General features: G+C 40.4%; 1 protein-coding gene across 6 annotated transcripts in view; it reads right to left on the bottom strand.

Annotated features, from left to right (window-relative positions):
* ULK4 (unc-51 like kinase 4) overlaps positions 1 to 21,233 on the bottom strand; it is a 592,175-nt gene that overhangs the window by 338,131 nt on the left and 232,811 nt on the right. Inside the window, exon 31 of one of the 6 annotated variants that reach the window (XM_057316009.1) lies at positions 367 to 527. The exons of the other annotated variants lie outside the window; for them this stretch is intronic. Coding sequence (XP_057171992.1) covers positions 509 to 527 — 19 coding nt within the window. The 3' untranslated portion in view covers positions 367 to 508. Of the gene's footprint in view, positions 1 to 366; positions 528 to 21,233 lie in introns of those variants that run through there. 6 annotated transcript variants of the gene reach the window in all.

Genomic DNA, 21,233 nt, shown 5'->3' with positions numbered 1-21,233 from the left:
TCCCACATTGGGTGTGGAGATTACTGAAAAATAAAATCTTAAAAAAAAAAAGTACAGAAGGGACAACAGAAATACAGTTGACCCTTGAATAACACAGGGGGTAGGGGCGCTGACCCCTGCATAGTTGAAAAAACCATGTGTAACTTTTGATTCCCCCAAAACTTAACTACTAATAGCCTACCGTTGATCTGAAGCCTTACTGATTACATAAACAGCCCATTAACACATACTTTGTATGTTATGTGATTATATACTATATTCTCACAATACAGTAAGCTAGAGAAAAAAATGTTAAGGAAAGCATAAGGAAGAGAAAATACATTTACAATACTGTACTGTATTTATTGGGAAAAAATCCGCATACGAGGGGCACCTGGGTGGCACAGCGGTTAAGCGTCTGCCTTCGGCTCAGGGCGTGATCCTGGCGTTATGGGATCGAGTCCCACATCAGGCTCCTCCGATATGAGCCTGCTTCTTCCTCTCCCACTCCTCCTGCTTGTGTTCTCTCTCACGCTGGCTGTCTCTCTCTGTCAAACAAATAAATAAAAAAAAAAAAAATCCGCATACGAGTGGGCCTATGCAGTTCAAACCCGTGTTGTTCAAGGGTCAGCTGTAGTCTTTTCTGTTTGAGGAGCATAACAAAGGCTTCAAAGTGAAACCAACAATGACAACAACAGTAAACACAGAGCACACAGTTACTGTGTGGAACATGGTTCCCAAGGCCATACATGTGGTAACTCATTGGGTTCTAACAAAGAAAATCCTAGGAGTCAGATCAGAAGGTGATGATGAATTTTTTTTGTTTCACATGATAAATTGAGATATGAGGAAGTAAAGCACTCAAGTGACAGGAGGGGCAGAGATACAGACCCAGGCAGCTTAGATCACCCCCGTACAGGTACTGCTTGAGCTGAACCTTGAAAAGAGGAGCAGGTTATTGACAGGTAGAGAATGGATGAAGCGGGAGGAGGAGGAGGAAGATAGGTAGGGATGAATTATGTCTTGGGCAAAGCAGGACAAAGGGAACAGCAGGACAAAGAGCAAAATCGAAATGGGCTCATTATAGGCAGTGAAAAGCGAATGAACAGGCACATTTGTTGCAGTAGTAGAAGTAGTAAAGAGAAGATAATAAAAGATCAGGCTGGCGGAATGAACCAGGGCAGATCACAAGAGATCTTGTCAGCCATGCTGAGGAGCTTAAACTTTATCCTCTGGATGGGGGTTGAGCTTAAACTTTATCCTCTGCGTGGGGGTTGGTAAACTCCAACCTGCGAGCCAGACCCTGCTGGCCACCTATTATTTCTTTGGCCCACAAACTACAAATGGTCGTTACGTTTCTAAATGGTTGGGAAAAAATCAAAAGAATATTTCGTGACGTATGAAACTGCATGAAATTCAAATTTCAGTTTTCGTAAATAAAGTTTAATTGAAACACAGCCATGCTCATTCATGTGCATACTGTCTCTGGCTGTTTTTACACTGCAATGCCAGGGCTCAGTAGCTGCAACAGAGCCCATATGGCCGGCAATGCCTAAAATATTTACTATCTGGTCTTTTAGAGGAGTTTGCCAAGCCCTACTCTAGGTAACTAGGAGCTGCTAAGGGGCTGATTAGGCAAAATGACGTCATTACCAGCTTTATATTTTTACAATGATTATTCAGGTTACAGTGAAGAGGATGGACTGGAAACAGGAAGACCAGTTAGCTGACAGTGACTACTCTCAAAATTAGAGGTGCTAAGCATCATTTCCCAGAAATGGGAAAAGAAAAATGAAAAACCTCAAAAAGGTTGTATCAATAGGATTTCAAAATCTACTGGATGCAGGAGAGGAAGAGGAGGGAAGAAATATAGAATGACTCCAGGTGCCTCTTCTGTCCTACCTGGGACCACCACCATGATCACTGCCAGAATAATCCCCATCACAGCAAGCAACCTCACAGGAAACTCCCACACCTCACGCACTGAGTGTAATCAGCGCTTTACCTCCCAGCTAATCCTCACCACGACGTAGGAATGAGTCACCCTGTTCTACCAAGAAAAAAACTAACATTTAACCTTATCCAAGGTAATACAGCTAATTAGTTTCTGAGCTCACAATGTTAACTGCTCTAAGATACTATAATATAGAGAGGGAAAACCTACTTTGGATAAGTTCTGAAAGGTGAGTGACAAGTCAACTGAGGACAGAAACCCAAGGCACACCAACATTTAAAGAGTTGGCAGGGGAAAAAAAACACCCAGTGGTGTCAAGGTTCGTAGAACTCAGGAAGCAAGGATGTCAGTGGGATGAATGGAAGAGTCAAAAAGAACACCTTAACACCCTGCTCAATCTCCTGAACACTCAGATCTTAGATTCAGTCCCAGTTTCTGTAAATTATACGTACATTATACAGAGTAAGTCCCCAAGCTCATTTCAGGAGTTGTTTCTAAGATCAATACATGATACTATGGTACTAACAAACAAACAAAATAGGGCGATGATCGACTTGAAGCCACAAACCAGAGGCTAGCTCACTGACCCTCAAAACCACAGATGGGTGATGGATTATCATCAACGTTAATGTTTGACAAGAACCATCAGCCTGGGGGCACCTGGGTGGCTCAGTCGGTTAAGCGTCTGCCTTCGGCTCAGGACATGATCTCAGGGTCCTGGGATCGAGCCCTGTATCAGGCTCCCTGCTCAGCAGGGAGTCTGCTTCTCCATCTCCCTCTGCCTCTCCCCCTGCTCATTCTCTCTCCCTCTCTCTCTCAAATAAATAAATAAAATCTTAAAGAAAAAAGAACCACCAGCCTGTATGAGTGTGTTTTTAACAAATAGGTGGTTTTTTTTCCTGATTATAGAAAATGATTATTAAAAATAGGCAAGATCTGAATAGCTATTTTTCCAAAGAAAACATACAGATGGCCTACAGGCACATGAAAAGATGCTCAACATCATTAATCATCAGGGAAATGCAAATCAAAACCACAATGAGATATCACCTCACACCTGTTAGAATGACTTATCAAAAAGACTAGAAATAACAAATGTTGGTGAAGTAGAAAAAAGAGTACCCTTGTGCCCTGTTGATCGGAAGATAAACTGGTGCAGCCATTGTGGAAAACAATATGGGATTCCTTGAAAATGAAAAATAGGACTATCGCATGATCCAACAATTCCACTTATGGGTATTGATCCACAGAAAACGAAAACATTAATTTGAAAAGATATATGCACCCTCATGTTCACTGCAGCATTCTTTACAAAAGACAAGATATACAAGCAGCCCAAATGTCCATCGATGAGTGAATGGATAAAGAAGGTGTAATATATGTATAAACACACACACACACACACACACACACACAGGGGCATATTATGCAGTCATTTAAAAAAAAATCTTGCCATTTCCTACAGTGTGGATGGACCTTGAGGGAATTATGGTAAGTGAAATAAGTCAGACAAAGACAATTACTATATGGTCTCACTTATATGTAGAATCTAAACAAATCAGCAAACCAAACAAAACTTAGCTTACAAATGTAGAGGAAAGAGTGGTGTTGCCAGAGGCGAGGGCTGGGGGGGGGGGGGGTGCCGGTGCAGAGGACATGTGTGAACTGTATTGATTTTTTTCTTATAGTTTAAATAAATTGAATATAAATGAATGAACAAATGAAAAAAAGAACAAGGTAGGAGGATATACTCTACCAGTTACCAACGTTTATTATAAAACTGCACTATAACAGAGTATGGTATTAGTTTAAAACCTCCTACAAATCAAATTAGAATGGCAGAAAAAAATCTTAATTTTATAGACCTATTTATATAAAATTATTTATATAAAATCTAGAAATACAGAAGCATAAAAAATAGTATTTTATTGAATGTTACCTTTGGGAAAAACAGAAAACGTTACAAAGAAAATATTGCAATCCCAGTCCTGTAAGAAAATCATTACTAAGCTCTGATGTAGTATTTACTTGTCTTTCTCTATTCATAGAAGGCAGAGGATCCACCTCATCTGGAAAAATCACAGCTACCATTTCCTGTGCACGTACTCTGTCCCTTGCACGGCCACCCCTCAGTTAATGTCTAATGACACTTACAGAGGAAGACCTTGAAGCAGAGGCTGGTGAGCAATTTTCTCGCAGCCACTCACAAGCCAGGAATGGATCTGGGATTAGAACTGGAATCTGCCTAATTTAAGGTATATTACATCCCAATAGGGGGTGGGAAAAATGGTCAACTCATACCACATATATTGGGGCTTATTAAAAACATTTTCCCATGTCATTAAATATTCATTTAAAATATGACTTCTTGTACCTTCGTAGTTTTCTAACCTATAAGGTATTTAGCTAATCCTTTATTGATGGATCTTTGTTTTCCACTCTTTACTAGTATTCACTAGGGGAAAAAACCCCAAACGTGGTGGTTCAGGGATCACTTCAACGGAGTTCGAATCCTCACTCAATTGTCCTGGCTCTGTGCTCCTGGGTAAGTACATCAACTCCAAGCTTCTTTTCTTTGAAGAGTAAATAAGGTTGTGCACACGAAGCATCCAGCACTGTCTGGAACATAAGCAGCTCTCTTTGAAGACAGATACCAGCTATCTTTACTTTCACTGTTGTTTTTTTTTATTATTAGGAGAGAGAACGAGAGGGAGCGAGCCCGAGAGTGAGTGGTGATGGGAAGGACAGAGGGAGGAGAGAGAGAATCTTAAGTAGGCTCCACACCTAGCACAGAGCCTGACAGGGGGCTCAACATGGTGCTTGAACCCATGACCCTGAGATCATGACCTGGGCTGAAATCAAGAGTCAGATGCTTAACTGACTGAGCCACCCAGGTGCCTCAACTTTCATTGCTGTTTTAAGTAATGTATTAATGGACATTCTTATATACAAATATTTGCACACATCTTTTACTATTTTCTTTTTTTTATTATAATAATATTTTTTAATTATATTGTTAGTCACCATACAGTACATCCCTGGTTTTTGATGTAATGTTCCATGATTCATTAGTTGCATATAACACCCAGTATTATTTTCTTAAGATACATTCCTAGAAGTGGAATCAAAGGACATTTAAGGTTTAACACATATTGACAGCTTGCATGTCACAAAAGATGTACTAATGCACGAAAGTGCAAGTTTCACGAGACTCTCAACAAGAGCTGTTAAAAAAAAGAACAACTCTGCCAATTTGGCTTTTTTATTATCTTAAGGGAATTTTCTTGGTTACTAATTTAGGGCTACTCTTTTTCATATTTCTTGTTAGGAATGTCCTTTCCATGCCCTTTGTCCATTTTCTCTTTAGGCTACCCTACTTTAGAATTTCAAAATAACTAACGGAGTCCGTCCCTAAAAAGCTGACCATTTTGTTTACTTTGTAACAGTTGGGTTAAGCTGGATTTATGACTTCAAGCAGACAGAAGAAATGCACACGCACAAAATGGTACATTTTGAGGGTATGAGGTGTCTCAGAGGCATTTACCTCATTGAAGAGCCATGGTTAGTCTCTTTCACTGCCTGGGGTTTTTTCCTATGTAATACTCTATGGCGAAGAATCCTAAATGATAACACATGTTCAAGATGGTAATAAAACTGTGCCAGGAAAGTCACAGAACATTTGAAACTCAGACCACTGTTTAGTCTGGCAGCTCTCGTGCTCTTTAATTGTATCACAAAGGCCCCATCTGTACAGCAAACACTGTAATATATTCTGACCAATAACTGTCATCACATAGAATCAGAAGACTTGATAAGGAGGAGGACTTGGTGTTGAGACATGAGAAATAAATTGGGAGTCTGTGCTTTATGCCTCATGTTACATTCCATTCAGCTGGGCTTCGCTTTGTTCGATGGAGTTGACAGTGACAGGTGTACACACTACATTCCCAGACAACGCACGGCTTTATCAAGAGTAGATAAACAACAACAAAAATGAGTCTGCAGCACGTGTACTGTACTACTTCTGAAATAGTAAATTACCTTGGAAAATCACCAAAAGAGAGTGCAAATATTAAAACAGAACTCTGATGCTAAAATCGGCCAGTTAGTACCAAAGGACTTATCCTTTCGGACATTAGAAGGTACACTGATCATACCAAGAGACTTTGTTTAGCTATTATTTCTAGGCTAGAATGCCATGACGGTTTTTCTGGCTGCAAAACCCAAACAAATAAAGGCTTGTAAATTAACTGTAGGACTCAAAAGGAGACCCAATAACCATATAAACACAAAACGTAAGGGCCACCATAGAAATGCTTTACAGCAAGACAATGGTATCTTCGCCCTTTGCCACCGTTTTCAATGCTGCACATTTTAACACCATCAGAAGCAAAATAAATTTGTTTTACGAGTACAAAATAACCAAAAGGCATTAACTGATGAGTCAAAAATCAAAGAAGCCAATAAGGAAAGTTGGAAACTCCCACGAAGCAAAGATAAATATTACTGGTCAAAATAAACATACCTGACATTAATATTCTAGTCTAAGGCAATTGACTCAACTGTCATCTCTACACATTTCTTTATGAGCCGATAAAATAAAGATTTAAAGACTATTCCTTTTAAATCCTGAAGATAATGATGCCTATGGTGGCTGGATGAAGAAATGGAAACCTGCCTATAATGGTAGAAAATAAAGTCGACCGCTTTGATGCCACACCCAACGTGTACATGAGAAACCAAGTATTGCTCTGAAGGGTATCCATGTTTTGATGGCTAATGGCCTTGAGAGCTTGTGAAGGAAGGGTTTTCCCAACGCCACCATAATAGCCATCTCCTCGTGGGCACTGCGACTGCCACCCTGCACCATCATTTCTACTGGCACACAGGCCACTTGGAACTTTCACCTCCCCCAATGAATTAGCTGGAAAAGCTCACTGCACACTAACACACACAACACTGTCTGCACAAACCCCACAGAAAGGTTGCTCTTTACAGCTCGAGTCATTTCTTGGTAATTCCTACACAGCTGAAGAGCCTTCCACTGATCTAGGCCCAACACGTAACTGCTCAGGGGTGTGATCTAGCCCTGGCATTTCCATCACGCTCTGACAGCCCAGGCCAGACCTCCTGCCGTCAAGGAACGACGGTATTTGAGCACTGTGATTGTCAGGATGCTTCCATGCACCTCTACAATGGCCACAGAGTTTGCAGAACAGTCTCTGGCTCTGTCAGGAGGTCTGGCAAGCCTAGGGCTGTTGACAGTGAGGAGCTGAGGAGAAGGTGATTAGGGCTGCATGCACTGCCCACTTATCAGGGCTCCAGCAAGCTTTACTAGGAAACACATGGAGAATCACAGCCCCAAAGTCTGGCCCCAAAGGCGTAAGTCTGAGCAAGTAATGAGCGGGTGATAAAATATGGCCAAGGGCATGGTATACCTGAGATTTAACCCACATTCTAGGTGTATATGTAGCAAGGACCTTGGATGTCACTCACTTTAAGAAGGAGTTCAAAGAGAACGTGTAGGAATGCTCCAATAATCTATACAATCCTTAACTCATAAAAACCACTGCCCCTGAAGCCTACAATACCCAGGCTAAAAGCTACCTCTATAAGAAGGGTTCCAGAGAGGACTGAGACCCCCAAAAACACGAGTCCATCTGTGCTATCTGGAAGGGCTAAAAATAAACAGTAATTCCAAACAGGCTTACGCGGTTTATTAAGAAAAATGTAACACTTTTTTCCACAGGGAAAATTATTACTTATTTTTAAAGGCAAATATAAAAAGGGGAACTCTTAAAAGTAATGATCACCATAATAATGATCACTATTTTTCAGTGACCACAATACCATTTTTACTATCTGTCTTAAAGTAGGAAACAAAGGATAACAAATGACAACAGCCCCAAATAGAAACACGTAAAAAGGTCTTTAGTACAATGCTAGTATTGTTTTCATAAATACTCTACAAATGGGAATATATAATCTAGTTTCCAATTATCCAAATAGAAATGCAATACCTTGACCTCACAATTCATTGACCTCATCATTTCCAAACACTGTTCTTATCCCGTCCTCACGCACCCAATTTCTACAGGTTTAGGATGACTAATGGCTACCGTCACTTCAAAAGTCTCACTTGCAGGCTTCCCAAAGCTAGAATACCACTTCCTAACCTCCTAGTTCAATGGTCCCTCCACGAGTGCAGGGGTTCCAACACTCTCCCTTAGAGAATGCTGCAGGGGACACCCCCAGGGTACAGGATGTCAGTCTGGCAAGCCACTGCTTACCCCCTTTCTTCATCGGTTTTACCCTTCCTCCAAGATCAAGAGTTGGGCAACTTTTCTAGTAAAGGATCAGAAGTAAATACTTTTGGCTTTGCAAGCCATATGGTCTCTTTCAAAACTACGCAGCTGTGCCACAGTAATGCAAAAGCCACCACAGACAATAAACAAATCCATGTGGCTCTGTTCTGATAATATCATATCAACAAAAAGCAGGTGGGCTGGATTTGGCCCATAAACTGTAGGTAATCAGCCTCTGTACTAGATCCTTCTTGTCAACATAGAAATGTCTCTAAAATATTGCTCATCCTGAAAAGCAACAAGAAATGCCTGTGACCCCCTATCTCCTTCCAGCTCCCCATTTTTCAGCTCTCCTTTAGAGGAAAACCCTCTCTCTAGATTTATTGAGGTTCCCTGTCTCCACCTCATGATTCCCTCCCCAATGAACCCCACACCAGGCTTTTGCTCCACATGTCAGTGAAAATAAGCCCTCAAGAAGTTACTCCTGTTGCCACCGTAATGGTTCCTTCTCCATCCTCATCTTACGGACACTCTCAAGAGCATGTGACACTGTGAGTACGCCCTCCCTCTGAAAGTCCCTGAAAATCAGAGGCTTGCTTCTTTACTTATGAAGCTAGCATTCATGCAGACAGTCAACTCCACCACCTTCCCGGGGAAGCTCTGAGCACCCTCTCGAAAACAGCTGGCCCCAGCCCATCATTCCCCATTCTCTAACCCTGCTTTCTGTTCTTTATACCACTAACTGAAATTCAGATTTTTTTTAATCTATTTCCTTGTTTATTGTCTGTGATCCCCATGGAATCATAAGCTTCATGAAAACCATGTCTGTTCTATCTCAGTGAACACAACGTTTTGTGGGGTGACTCAAGGAATGAATGAATAATATTAACTTTTCTTGCAGGTAGAAAACTATCAAAGCCGACTCTGCTCTGAAAGTCCATAATTCTATGACGGAAATAAACTGCAAAACTTCAAGAGCTTCTGTGGAAAACCGAAAAGAAGCAAATGAATTTAAGGAAATACTTCAGGGGAAAATGTTAGGTTTATTTTGTTAAAGATGATGATATCTCTGAACGTCTATTTAAGTACAGAAGGAAGGAACTGTGAATTATTGTTGATTGTAGCCCCCAAAATACCAGGGGCCACTATGACTAAACACTTCCACTAAATGCTGGCTTCTGACATGACATGCAGTGAGCGGCTCAGGTCTGGGCAGCATGTGGCCAGAGACACAATCATGTAGGACTCCCAGCCAGGCGCTGCCTGCCACTCCTTAAGGAGAGCTGTCACCAAGCCCACGTGAATCAAAAGAGGAAAACTGAAATGACCAAGCATATAGGCTGTTATGAGAATATTCAAAGATTAATTTGCTTCTGACAAGAGAGCCAAACTGTCTCCATGGACCCAACTGAACCCCATACAGTAAGGATAGGCAAGGAAATGTTCACCAGCTCACCATGAACTTAGGGAAATCTCCGTGATAGTAAGTAAGATAATGGAAGAAAATAAGCAGAAGTGTATACTTCCACCAGGAGCAGACAAAAACCACATTACGAGTTTTTTTCTTTCTGAAAACATAACGTCGAAACAGGTTTCAATGACCATCTTTTCCTCACACATGATTCAGGAAAAGAGAATGCCTTGGATCAGTTCCTAAGGTTTTAGGTTGGTGTCCTTCCATAATTCTATCAGAAACAGAATGCCGGGGTAGAAAGAATACTTCCTCCATGAGTGCTTACATAAACACTTTTGTTCCTGTAGGAAATACTGCAATGAATTATAGCCTGATTAACGTAATCAACCCAGTTGGTGTGCTTGAAGTCATCAGCACAGGAGGGTCCCAAACCTAGGAGGATGAGGGAAGGAAGAGGTTCCACTGAACCAGGAACCAGGATCATATTATTAACCAGATTTGTGCAAGGAACTGCCACAGTGATAAAAATCAAAGAAGGATGGTGCCAGAACCCAGTGACGATGGCTGAGGGACACAAAGGAGAATCACGTCTTTGCTCTTACCAGATCCACCTGACAGTGAAGATGAGTGGGTTGAGGAACTGGACCACTCCTCTAAGTAAATGTGATGCAAAGGAACTGAAAACAATAGGACTCCAAACTCCACTGTGATACTCACTTGGGTTTGTTTTTAAAAGAGGCTTTGCTGCGGAGTACAAAGAACAATGGACCAGGAAGTCTGATCCAAAATCTGATCTTCTTCAAATTGACTTGGGGCTTGGGGCACACAAATTCCCTCCGGGACCTCGTTTCCCTCATGTGGAAAACGAAGACATGAGCCCAGTGTACTAATCATGTCTTTTTATTCTGTACTTTTGTTTCTTTAACATCTTGAGGCCTTGCTAACTCTGGAGGAAATGCCCTTCCCAGGGCCAACTGATTCTCAGAGACAGCCAACAACTCCCCTTTGAGCTTGCCTTTCCTGTGCAAACCAACCAACCCAGAGCCATAACCCCAACTGCCTCCTTTATGGTGCTCTTCCACTCCAGGCCAGGCTGACGCCCCAGAGCCAGGTACTGGACCAGAGCTGGCCCCCATTCACCCCAGGGCCAGGTACCAGCTGACTAGAGATAGCCCCGACACTCCCACAGACCAGTGAAATTATTCAAACTAGTCCAGCCCAAACCTGCTCACTCGTTCCTTCCTTTGTAAACTATAATAAGGGCTCTGGTCCACATTTGCTTCTCACTTCCTCTGCCTCTTGACTGACCCTACTGCTTCTTCATGTGGCCGCCTTTGGCGTGGTATGGCCCCTCCTCTTTGGATCTGTGAGTTTAACAAGCTATCTTTTCCAGGGAAGTTTTCACCTGATCTGTTGACCTCACCACATCACACCTCACCACACCAACACCAAAAAATCTACATTTTAAAACACCCGGATAACCTCCAAAGTCCCATAACAGCTCTAAAATTCTAATATTTCTATATTCGCATGAAAAAAAGGCCCAAAAAAAATTCTATTCCTTTAGATCAGGGATCAGGAAACTGTGTGAAAAGGGCTACAAAGTAAATATTTCAGGTTTTGCTGGACACAAGATCTCCATCTCAGATGCATCTGTGTGTGTCCGTAAACTTTACGACTCTTTAAAAATGTTAATACCACTCTTACCTCCCAGGCCACGCAAAAACAGGCTGCAAGCCAGTTGGCCCTGTGGACCATGGTTTGCCAATCTCTTTAGATGACAGGGTAAGTCAACAGACCTAAGGACATCTTGTGAAACACAAAAAGCTTTATTGAAGCCCCACTCAGACTGAACATAGCTCTGCAATGCACAACTGGGAAAGCACTATTTGCAAAGGTGTACAATAAACTCTAAGCGCTTTCCTTAAATGTAAATGTCACAGCAAAAAGAGTCAACTGAAACCATCCACCCTGACCTAGAAATAGCTTTCGATTGCAAAGTACTGTTCTACTAACCATTTTCAAAGACAGTTAACCACCACTAGCAGTTGAAGAAAACGAGCTTTTCTGGAAAAAAATAAAATGCTGAACTTCCCAAGAGCAAAACAACGCTTCTAACTGTTAAAAGGATAATCTCAGGGGAAGTACACAAAATACCCCAGCAAAGCTGATCATTAAGGCAATTTTAATTTAACTTCCAAATTCTTCTCAACTAGTATTTAAGTAGTAACAATATACATGTCGAACAAGGGTGCAGCACTGTAATCCCAAAACAAGGCAGAGAGAAAAGAAAACAAAAAAAAATAAAGTTTTTGGTTCAAGGAACTGATGAAGGGTGCAAACCCAAAATGGCTCAGTATTTTCAATCTTTTACACTTGCTTTATCCCCTGAAATGACCGTACTTTAGTAAGAAGTATAGATATGTACTCAATTTGAACAAGTGGCTAGGAACACTGGAACACGGGCTATGTCCATGAGAGAGGAAAGAGAAGGTAAAAATAGATGCTCAAAGGCTCAGCGCCTATTGGAAAAACCTTGTGTTTTATTCCACAAGTGCTCGTAAAGAATAAATGGGGAAGCCACAGAAGAGTGACCCTAGAATGGAAATGGGAGCCACAGAGACTCAGAGATTCACTTGCTTGTCATGATGAGGCTTTTTGATATCCACAGGCAACCTGAAAAGCAGCAAATTATTTCTGGAGAAATCAATTCATTCTAATTTTAACAATAAAGCATTACTCTATTACATAGCTCTTTCGCTCACAGATTTCATCAGAGGAAATATATAGCTGGGTAAATTCAGCAAACTGGGGGGGGGGGGGGGGAAGAGACACCTAACTGGCTGATTTTAATGACAGAGAAACCTCTCAAACATCTCTGATATTTCTGATAATTTGGGCTTTTAGTTTCATCAGGCTACAAAATTTAAATTAAAATATATCAGAATATGGCAAAAACAAATGTTATTAAGAATACAAATTCAGGGGCGCCTGGGTGGCTCAGTCAGTTAATGTCTGCCTTGGGCTCAGGTCATAATCCCAGGGTCCTGGAATCAAGCCCCAAGTCAGGCTCTCTGCTCAGCGGGGGAGTCTGCTTCTCCCTCTCCCTGCTGCTCCCCCTGCTTATACTCTGTCAAATAAATAAATAAAATCTTAAGTATATATATATATATACTTTTAATATATTAAAAGGCAAATGCGTATGGAAGGCGTCTTGTGCGAGGGATGTTCTCTATGGCTCCCACAGTTGTGTTTGCAAAGTCAAACTAATAAGACCGCTCCATGCAGTTTGTTTCTGTTATTGAAAAACTGGTGGGATTTTTTTCTTCCAATTCCTTGTAGGGTGTTGGAGCTCTGGTTTCAGTCAGTGTCACCAGACATTTCTTTCTACTCTCAAAGGGGATACCTCTTCTAGGAATACTTCCTTTGCTAGATCTTCCTCTAATCGTATGAAAAAGAGAAGTAAGGAGAAAGGGGGTAAGGGGAGGAAGAAGGGAAACACTTATACAGCATTTTCTGTGGACCAGATGCTAATATTACCCCCATTTTCCAGAGGAAGGAACTTAGGTACAAACAGGTTAAGAAACTTGTCCAAAATCATATAACGACTTGGGTTAAATTCCTTTAGGTGCTCCCATAACCTTCTACACATGACTGTACCTTTGAAATTATTGCACTGTTTTATAGGAACTTATTGATAAATGTCTCCTCCACTAAATGTTTAGCACCTTGAGAGGAAGAACTTTAACTGTCTCTTATCCTTGTATCATTCAGTAGTTGCTGATTAGTTGAATGAACGTATGAACAAATGAATCAATGAGCGTATGAACGAATGAACCAAAAACCAATGAGGGACGTCAGCTGAAGCCTGGTGACTGTAAAGGCAGAAGTATTTTTCGCTGAAGGCTCTATCTTGGATTCACCATGAATTTCATTTAAGAAATCACTAAAATTTTATTCTTTGAAAGGCATTTCTGTGAATCTTGCCATAAAACAAACAGCTCTAACATTTTTTGAGCAAACTAAAATGATAATCCTTAGATACAGAGCATAAACAACCTTTTGCAATTCAAGGGAAGAGGTAAATTTTGCTCCAAAAGAACTCAAGATGTTAAAATTCAATTTGTTTGCTAAGGAAGATTTGCTGTAAGCTAATTAGCTCTTAATGGAAACAAGCTCCTGGGGTACTGCTCTCCCTGAGAACAATGGTTCAGTGCAACCTACTGTAAAATTGAGGAGAGAGAAATAGGCAGAGGAGTTAACACATCCCTCTGATAGTAACATTGGACCAACATGGTAAACAATTTACCTTTCTGCTATCAACCCAGTAAGAAACTAAATTTACCAGGGCAGTGGTGTTAAAAAAAAAAAAAAAAAAAAAAAATACCAGTCAGGTACAACGCAGATTTGATTGTGCTCTTGTCCCTTGATTGAAGGAACAATAAATTCGCAATTGTACTCTAAGCTTCTGAGGATTTCTATATCCACTAAGAATCCTCTAAAATAAGAATAAACACAATGAAATAACGTTGCACTTGGCATAAGATGATTTAATGTCCCAGTGGTTATTATTTGGTACTCTTAATGCAGTTGACCCTTGAACAACACTGGTTTGAACTGCATGGGTCTCTAACACATGGATTATTTTTTTTTTTTATAAATACAGTATAGTACTATAAATGTCATCTCTTCTCCTTATGATTTTCTTTTTTTTTTTATGTTTTTTTATTACATTATGTTAGTCACCATACAGTACATCCCTGGTTTTTGATATAAGGTTCGATGATTCGTTAGTTGCGTATAACACCCAGTGCACCATGCAATACGTGCCCTCCTTACTACCCATCACCAGCCTATCCCATTCCCCCACCCCCCTTCCCTCTGAAGCCCTCAGTTTGTTTCTCAGAGTCCATAGTCTCTCATGGTTCATTCCCCCTTCTGATTACCCCCCTTTCTTTATCCCCTTCTTCCCCTTATGATTTTCTTAATAACATTTTTTCTCTAGCTTATGTATGTATATAATACATATGACATATAAAAAATGTGTTGATTGACTGTTCATGTTATCGACAAAGCCTCCAGTTAATACTAGACTCCTAGTACTTAAGTTTTGGGGGAGTCAAAAGTTACAGAGTTTTGACCATGCCTCTCACCCCTGCATTGTTCAAGGGTCAATTATATATACAAGTTTAAATGACCATACCTCAAAGAACATGATGCAGACAGAGCCAATAAATAAGTTAAATTTATAATAAATGGTTCATGATAATTTAACATTACTAGAAATCTATCTGTACATAAAAATCAAGGCATTCTACTCTTGGTATACACTTAGAATCAGCCTTCTGCTTAGAAGTCACTGCTACCAAGCAACTAGGGACAATCTCCTGGGTTGAGTTGCCATTTTAAGATACAGGCCAAAGTTAGGGATGGGTGACACTCTTCTCAGGGTTAGACCTAACTTTGTTTTAATTACAGTAACCAACTAAACATAAAACATTCATAAAAACTGACCTAGTATACCACAAATAAATAAAAATTGGCAAGAACAAAAATATGATCTGATCACAAAGCAATAAAACTAGAAATTAGTAACAAAGAGGCAATATTCACCTATCACAATGGCAAAGGTCAAACACACATACACACTAATGTGGTAAAGGTCTGGCACACACAGGCACTCTCATACACTACTGGTGGAGAATAAACTGGCACAACCTAGATTGGGGGCAACTGGGCAATACTCTTCAAAATACAAATGCTTAGACCAGTCGTTCCCAAGCTTTTCTGCACATTGTAATCACCCGCGAGAGCCAACAATTACTGATGCCGGTGTCCAGCCCTGGAGGTCTGTATTTAGCTGGGCTGGGTGTGGCCAGTCTTTAGACTTTTGAAAGATTCCCCAGATGACATGAATGTACAGATAAGTTTGGGAATTGCTGGCTTATGTACCCTTTGATGAAGTAAGTCCACTTTTCATTACTTATCCTACACATATATATTCACACAGGTGATGAATGGCCTATGTCATTAATTGTAGCTTTATTTTATAATACCGAAAGTTTAGAAAAACATAAATTAAATGTTCACCAAAAGGGAACTAGTTAAATAAATATGGAGTATTCAGAAAATGCAATGCTTCGGCATCTGTTAAAAAGAAGCACAGATGGTATGTGAATTATATCCCAATAAACTGTTGTATGTATTTTTAAAAAGAAGTGCAGAGTGGTGCATACAGCATACTACCATCTATATGAAAAACAACACACACACACACACACACACACACACACACACACACTGATTAGAGTGGCTTTCTCCTTGGGTGAAAATATGCTTTTCTCTGTATACTCTTTCAAAAACTGAAATTTGTAATGTGTTATGTATTAACTCCGAAAAAATCAAATTTTCTCTTTTTCTAAAAGAACTATTTATTTATTTGAGAGAGAGAGACAGCACGTGCAAGTGGGGGGAGGGGCAGAAGGAGAGCAAGAATCTTAAGCAGGCTCCACACCCAGCATGGAGCCCAATGGGGGGCTCGGTCTCACAACCCTGATCATGACCTGAGCTGAAACCAAGAGTCAAACACTTAACCAACTGAGCCACCCGGGCACCCCTTAAAAAATAAATCTTAAAAATTAGAATGAAATATAAAATCAATCTGGTCATATCATTCTCCCAGCAAACAGAATCTGTATAAGCTAACATTCAAAGGGGCATGAGAGAACATTCTGGAGTGATGGAAATACTCTATCTTAATAGAGGCGGTGGTTGCACAATTGTACATGTTTCTCAAAACTCAGAAAATCGCATAGCCAAAATGAGTGAGTTGTAGCCTATGTAAATTATCCCTCAGTGAACTTGACTTTAAAAAAATCTTTTTAAAGCTTATATGACAACTGAACAATGCCAGTAGGAATGCAAATTGGTACAATGAATCTGGAAAACTGCTCGGCAGTATCTACTCAATCTGGGCAAGTACCAGCTCTGTGAGCTAGTATTTCCACTCTGGCATGGGGGCCCAATGGAGGCACGTGCACAGATTCACCAAGGAACATGTGAAGGAAAATTCACTGGCCAAACTACACAAGACAGAGAAAAATCGGAAAGTTGTTCAAAGTAAAATGGATTAGCAGACTATGGTGTATTTCTGCAATGGAAAGCCAGGCAGGGGGTGAATCAGTTTGAGGAGTGGCATTGCCAAGACCAAGGAACTGTTGGCAAAGAGCATGAGCAAAACAATACAAATGCCCCAACAACAGAAAGAGGTATTCAACCTCACTCATGATAAGAGAAATGCAAATTAAAAGTACTCTGAAATAATCTATCTCATCATGCTGGAAAAATTCCAGTGTAATGACACATTCTGATGGCAAAGCTGCAGGGAGACAGGCATCCTCAAACATGTCCCTTGGAGATGCAAAATGGTAAAATACCCATGTAGGACAATATGGCCATACCTTAAACAAGGTTTTTCAAATGCATTTATACTTTGATACCTAAATACCAATTTTAGGAATGTATCCCATAAGAGGTACAAGCATACATACAAGATGATATAGAAGATTATTCATTTTTTGCAATATCGCAAGATTAGAACTCAAGTCTATCCATTGGACACTCATTAGATAATGAGTGGAATGGAAGATTCTGTAACTATAAAACCTAACAGGGAAGCTCTCTATGTATTGCTACAGAAACAAATGTTGGGGATATGCTGTTAAGTGACAAAAATCAAGGGGCAGAAAAACAGACATTATATGCTGCTTGTGTGTAAAAGGGAGAAATGAGAAAATACATATTTACATTAGCTTGCATTAGGACATAAAATAAACAAAAACAGTTAGCCATTTGTGATAATGGGAAGGTAAAGGAAGAACAGAATGGATAGAGGAAGGAACAACACTCCTCGGTATCTATCCTTTGATAGCTATATCTATCTATCTATCTATATAGATAGATCTCTAACTCTCTATATATATTTATCTATATATGAATATATATTTTGCCCTGATGGAAATCTATTGCCAATTTCAAAATGTTACAATTTTTTTAAACTCTAGTTAGATAAATAAGAACAAACTCCGAAGTCTAATTATGTATTACTTTTCCTTCCCCATCCCTCCCGTCAAGGTGTGTGAGTAGACTTTGCAAGTTGCACCTAGGTTGCTACAACCTGTGGGCCTAGGACCTCCCTTTAAAGGTGTGGGGCGGGGAAAGAGTGGGTGGATGGCAAAGGCTTTTAATGCTTTGCTCTTCACCTCTGGAGAGCCGTCACCAAAACCGTTTGCCTCTTTCATAAGAAAAGCAAGCAAACAGAACAGAGGAATGAATCCAGAAAGAGACCTTATATACAGCAAAGGTGGTATTTAAATGGATGCTGGAGGGTCATAGGTAGTTTTAGGCAACAAAATTATTTGGATATCTCTGTATTCAAATTTATCTTGCCCATTCAAACTGTTACACAGTATTGTATATTATGGCTATATTATAATTTAAAAATTATTTTTCTCATTTTAAAAATTATTTGCCTAAGTGGAAATCTTTGTATATATAGGAGTTTTTCTCTACAAGAGATATTTCAAAGTAGAACTGAAACTGAAGGCTATGCACCTTTAATAGTGAAATATAGTTAATAAACATTAAGAGGTTCAACATTATTAGTAGGTAAGTAAATGCAAAATGAAATGTCATTTTCATCCATTAGCAAAGATATCACCAAGAGTACGAATAAACATATATAAAAAAATCTCCCAATTTTTATTTACCCCAAAGATACAGACATAGTGAAGAAAAGGGCCATATGTACCCCAATGTTCATAGCAGCATCCATTAGCAAAGATATCACCAAGAGTACGAATAAACATATATAAAAAAATCTCCCAATTTTTATTTACCCCAAAGATACAGACATAGTGAAGAAAAGGGCCATATGTACCCCAATGTTCATAGCAGCATTGTCCATAATAGCTAAATCGTGGAAGGAGCCAAGATGCCCTTCAACAGATGACTGGATTAGGAAGTCGTGGTCCATATATACAATGGAATATTACTCAGCTATCAAAAAGAACGAGTTCTCAACATTTGCTGCAACATGGACGGCACTGGAGGAGATAATGCTAAGTGAAATAAGTCAAGCAGAGAAAGACAATTATATGGTTTCTCTCATCTATGGAACATAAGAACTAGGAAGATCGGTAGGGGAAGAAAGGGATAAAGAAAGGGGGGGTAATCAGAAGGGGGAATGAAGCATGAGAGACTATGGACTCTGAGAAACAAACTGAGGGCTTCAGAGGGGAGAGGGGTGGGGGAATGGGATAGGCTGGTGATGGGTAGTAAGGGGGGCACGTATTGCATGGTGCACTGGGTGTTATACGCAACTAATGAATCATCGAACTGTACATCAAAAATCAGGGATGTACTGTATGGTGACTAACAATATAATAAAAAAACATTTAAAAAATCTCCCAATTTTGATAAATAAAAAGGCAAATTTTAGAAAAATACATACATAGTGATACTAAGATTTTTTTAAAAAAATCAACAACTAGAAAGCAATGCCATTTATTTCTGTATATGCATACTGAATTTAAACAGTCGGAAAAGATTCAGGACAGACACACACCAAAACAACAACTATTACCCCTGGGACAGAAACCTGTGTATGGCAGTGTGGGAGGGAAACGAGGAAGCCTAGGGGACCTCTTGATTTTACTGCTGGATTGTAATACACACACAGTATATTCAGATGTTACTTGTCAGAGCAAAGAACAACATTTATAAAACTTAGTTCACTGAGAGGTGCCTGGGTGGCTCAGTTGGTTAAGCATCTGCCTTTGGCACAGGTCGTGATCCTGGGGTCCTGGGATCCCTGCTCTGCGGGGAGCCTTCTTCTCCCTCTCCCTCTCTCCCCCTCTCTCTCTCTCCCTCTCTCTCTGTGTGTGTCTCATGAACAAATAAAATATTTTTTTAAAAAATTAGTTCACTGAATTCTGCTTGTAAATGTAAAAAAAAGAAAAAAGAATAAAGTGTCTTCCAAGCTTACTCATTTTTAAAATAAAAAGACATATAAGTCATCAACTTCACTAGGTTCTTCCCCTCCAGGTGAGGAAATTCAGATGAATTTTATAGAGAGATGGCAAAAAGAAGGAGTCTAGAAAGCATGCTGCGTGAGCAAGAGTCAACATTAAAAAAGTAAATGCCATCTGCTCCATCTAATGAAAGGATACAATCAGTATACAGTATTAGTACCTGGTATCAAAACTCCGGGAAAGAAGTAACTGTGTGTATTTATATTTGACTTCTAATACAGATACACTCTTTATAATGAAATTTCTTCTGTAGGAAGAGAGAACAGTACCTTTGAGTGACGAGGTTGGAAGGCCCATTGGTCAAACTTTTAAAAGGCTATAGAGACACAGGATTCAGAACTGGCAAGGGTAAATGCCCCCCAAACTCTTCTGCAGCATGGCACGGAGAGTACAAGGTAGTATTTACACGTCACTATCTGGAAATGAATGAGGCTGCTCACAGCAGAAGGCAACCGGCCTGAAATCTACATCAGCCTCAGCTCTGCAGATGACCCAAAGCCCGAGAGTACTTTGGCCCCCCAGGGACTCAGTCATGGCACACTCCCGTGCCCTGGCCCAGCCACTAGAAAGGTGGAGGTTCAGCCTTCACTCCATATGGATGGTCTCTACAAACAGACCTTCCTGTTCACTACTAACCCTGATGGTGGCTCATCACCGCGCAGTTCCTTCTGTGGTAGAACAACGGAGCAGAGGAAAACAAGGTGCTTGGGGCTGCGTGACTTAGTTCTTTCCTAAAGACCAACCGTGGAGGTGTCTGACCCCGAAGGTCCTGGGACATCGCCTAACAACCACAGTGAGCTTTCCTGACTGAAAGCAAGGAGGGCCGCCTCTTCGCCGCCGCTTATGGACCTGGGGCTCTCTGACAAACTCTCCTGCGCCAGACTGAAGGCAGCTGCAGTCTCCTAGAAACTAGCTCTAAAATATTCGGCATCCTCACGCGTAGTATCTTCCATAGGGGCGAAAGCTCTCCCCGGCTGAATAAAAGTATGTCAATTTAACAAAACGGTAGAAAATAAAGAGTCTATAAATGCTATACAGATTTAACAAACAACTGCTCAGTACAATAGGAAGCACCCATTGACATTTTTTAAAGAATGTGTGTTAGAATTTTCTCTTTAAATAATTTATAATTTTTTAAATTTTTTAAATGTTTTTAAGATTTTATTTATTTATTTATTTGACAGAGAGAGACAGCCACCGAGAGAGGGAACACAAGCAGGGGGAGTGGGAGAGGAAGAAGGAGGCTCCCAGGGGAGGAGTCTGATGTAGGGTTTGATCCCGGAACGCCGGGATCACGCCCTGAACCGAAGGCAGTCGTTTAATGACTGAGCCACCCAGGCGCCCCTATAATTTTTTTTTAAAGATTGTATTTATTTATTTGACAGAGAAAGAAAGAGAGAGCATAAGCAGAAGGAGCGGCAGGCAGAGGGAGAAGCAGGCTCCCCACTGAGCAGGGACCCCGATGCGGGGCTCAATCCCAGGACCCTGAG

The sequence above is a fragment of the Ursus arctos genome, unplaced genomic scaffold (assembly GCF_023065955.2).
Source record: "Ursus arctos isolate Adak ecotype North America unplaced genomic scaffold, UrsArc2.0 scaffold_20, whole genome shotgun sequence".
NCBI lineage: Eukaryota > Metazoa > Chordata > Mammalia > Carnivora > Ursidae > Ursus > Ursus arctos.
Note: the sequence above shows the minus strand (reverse complement) of the source record. Positions and strands in the feature narration are given on the sequence as shown.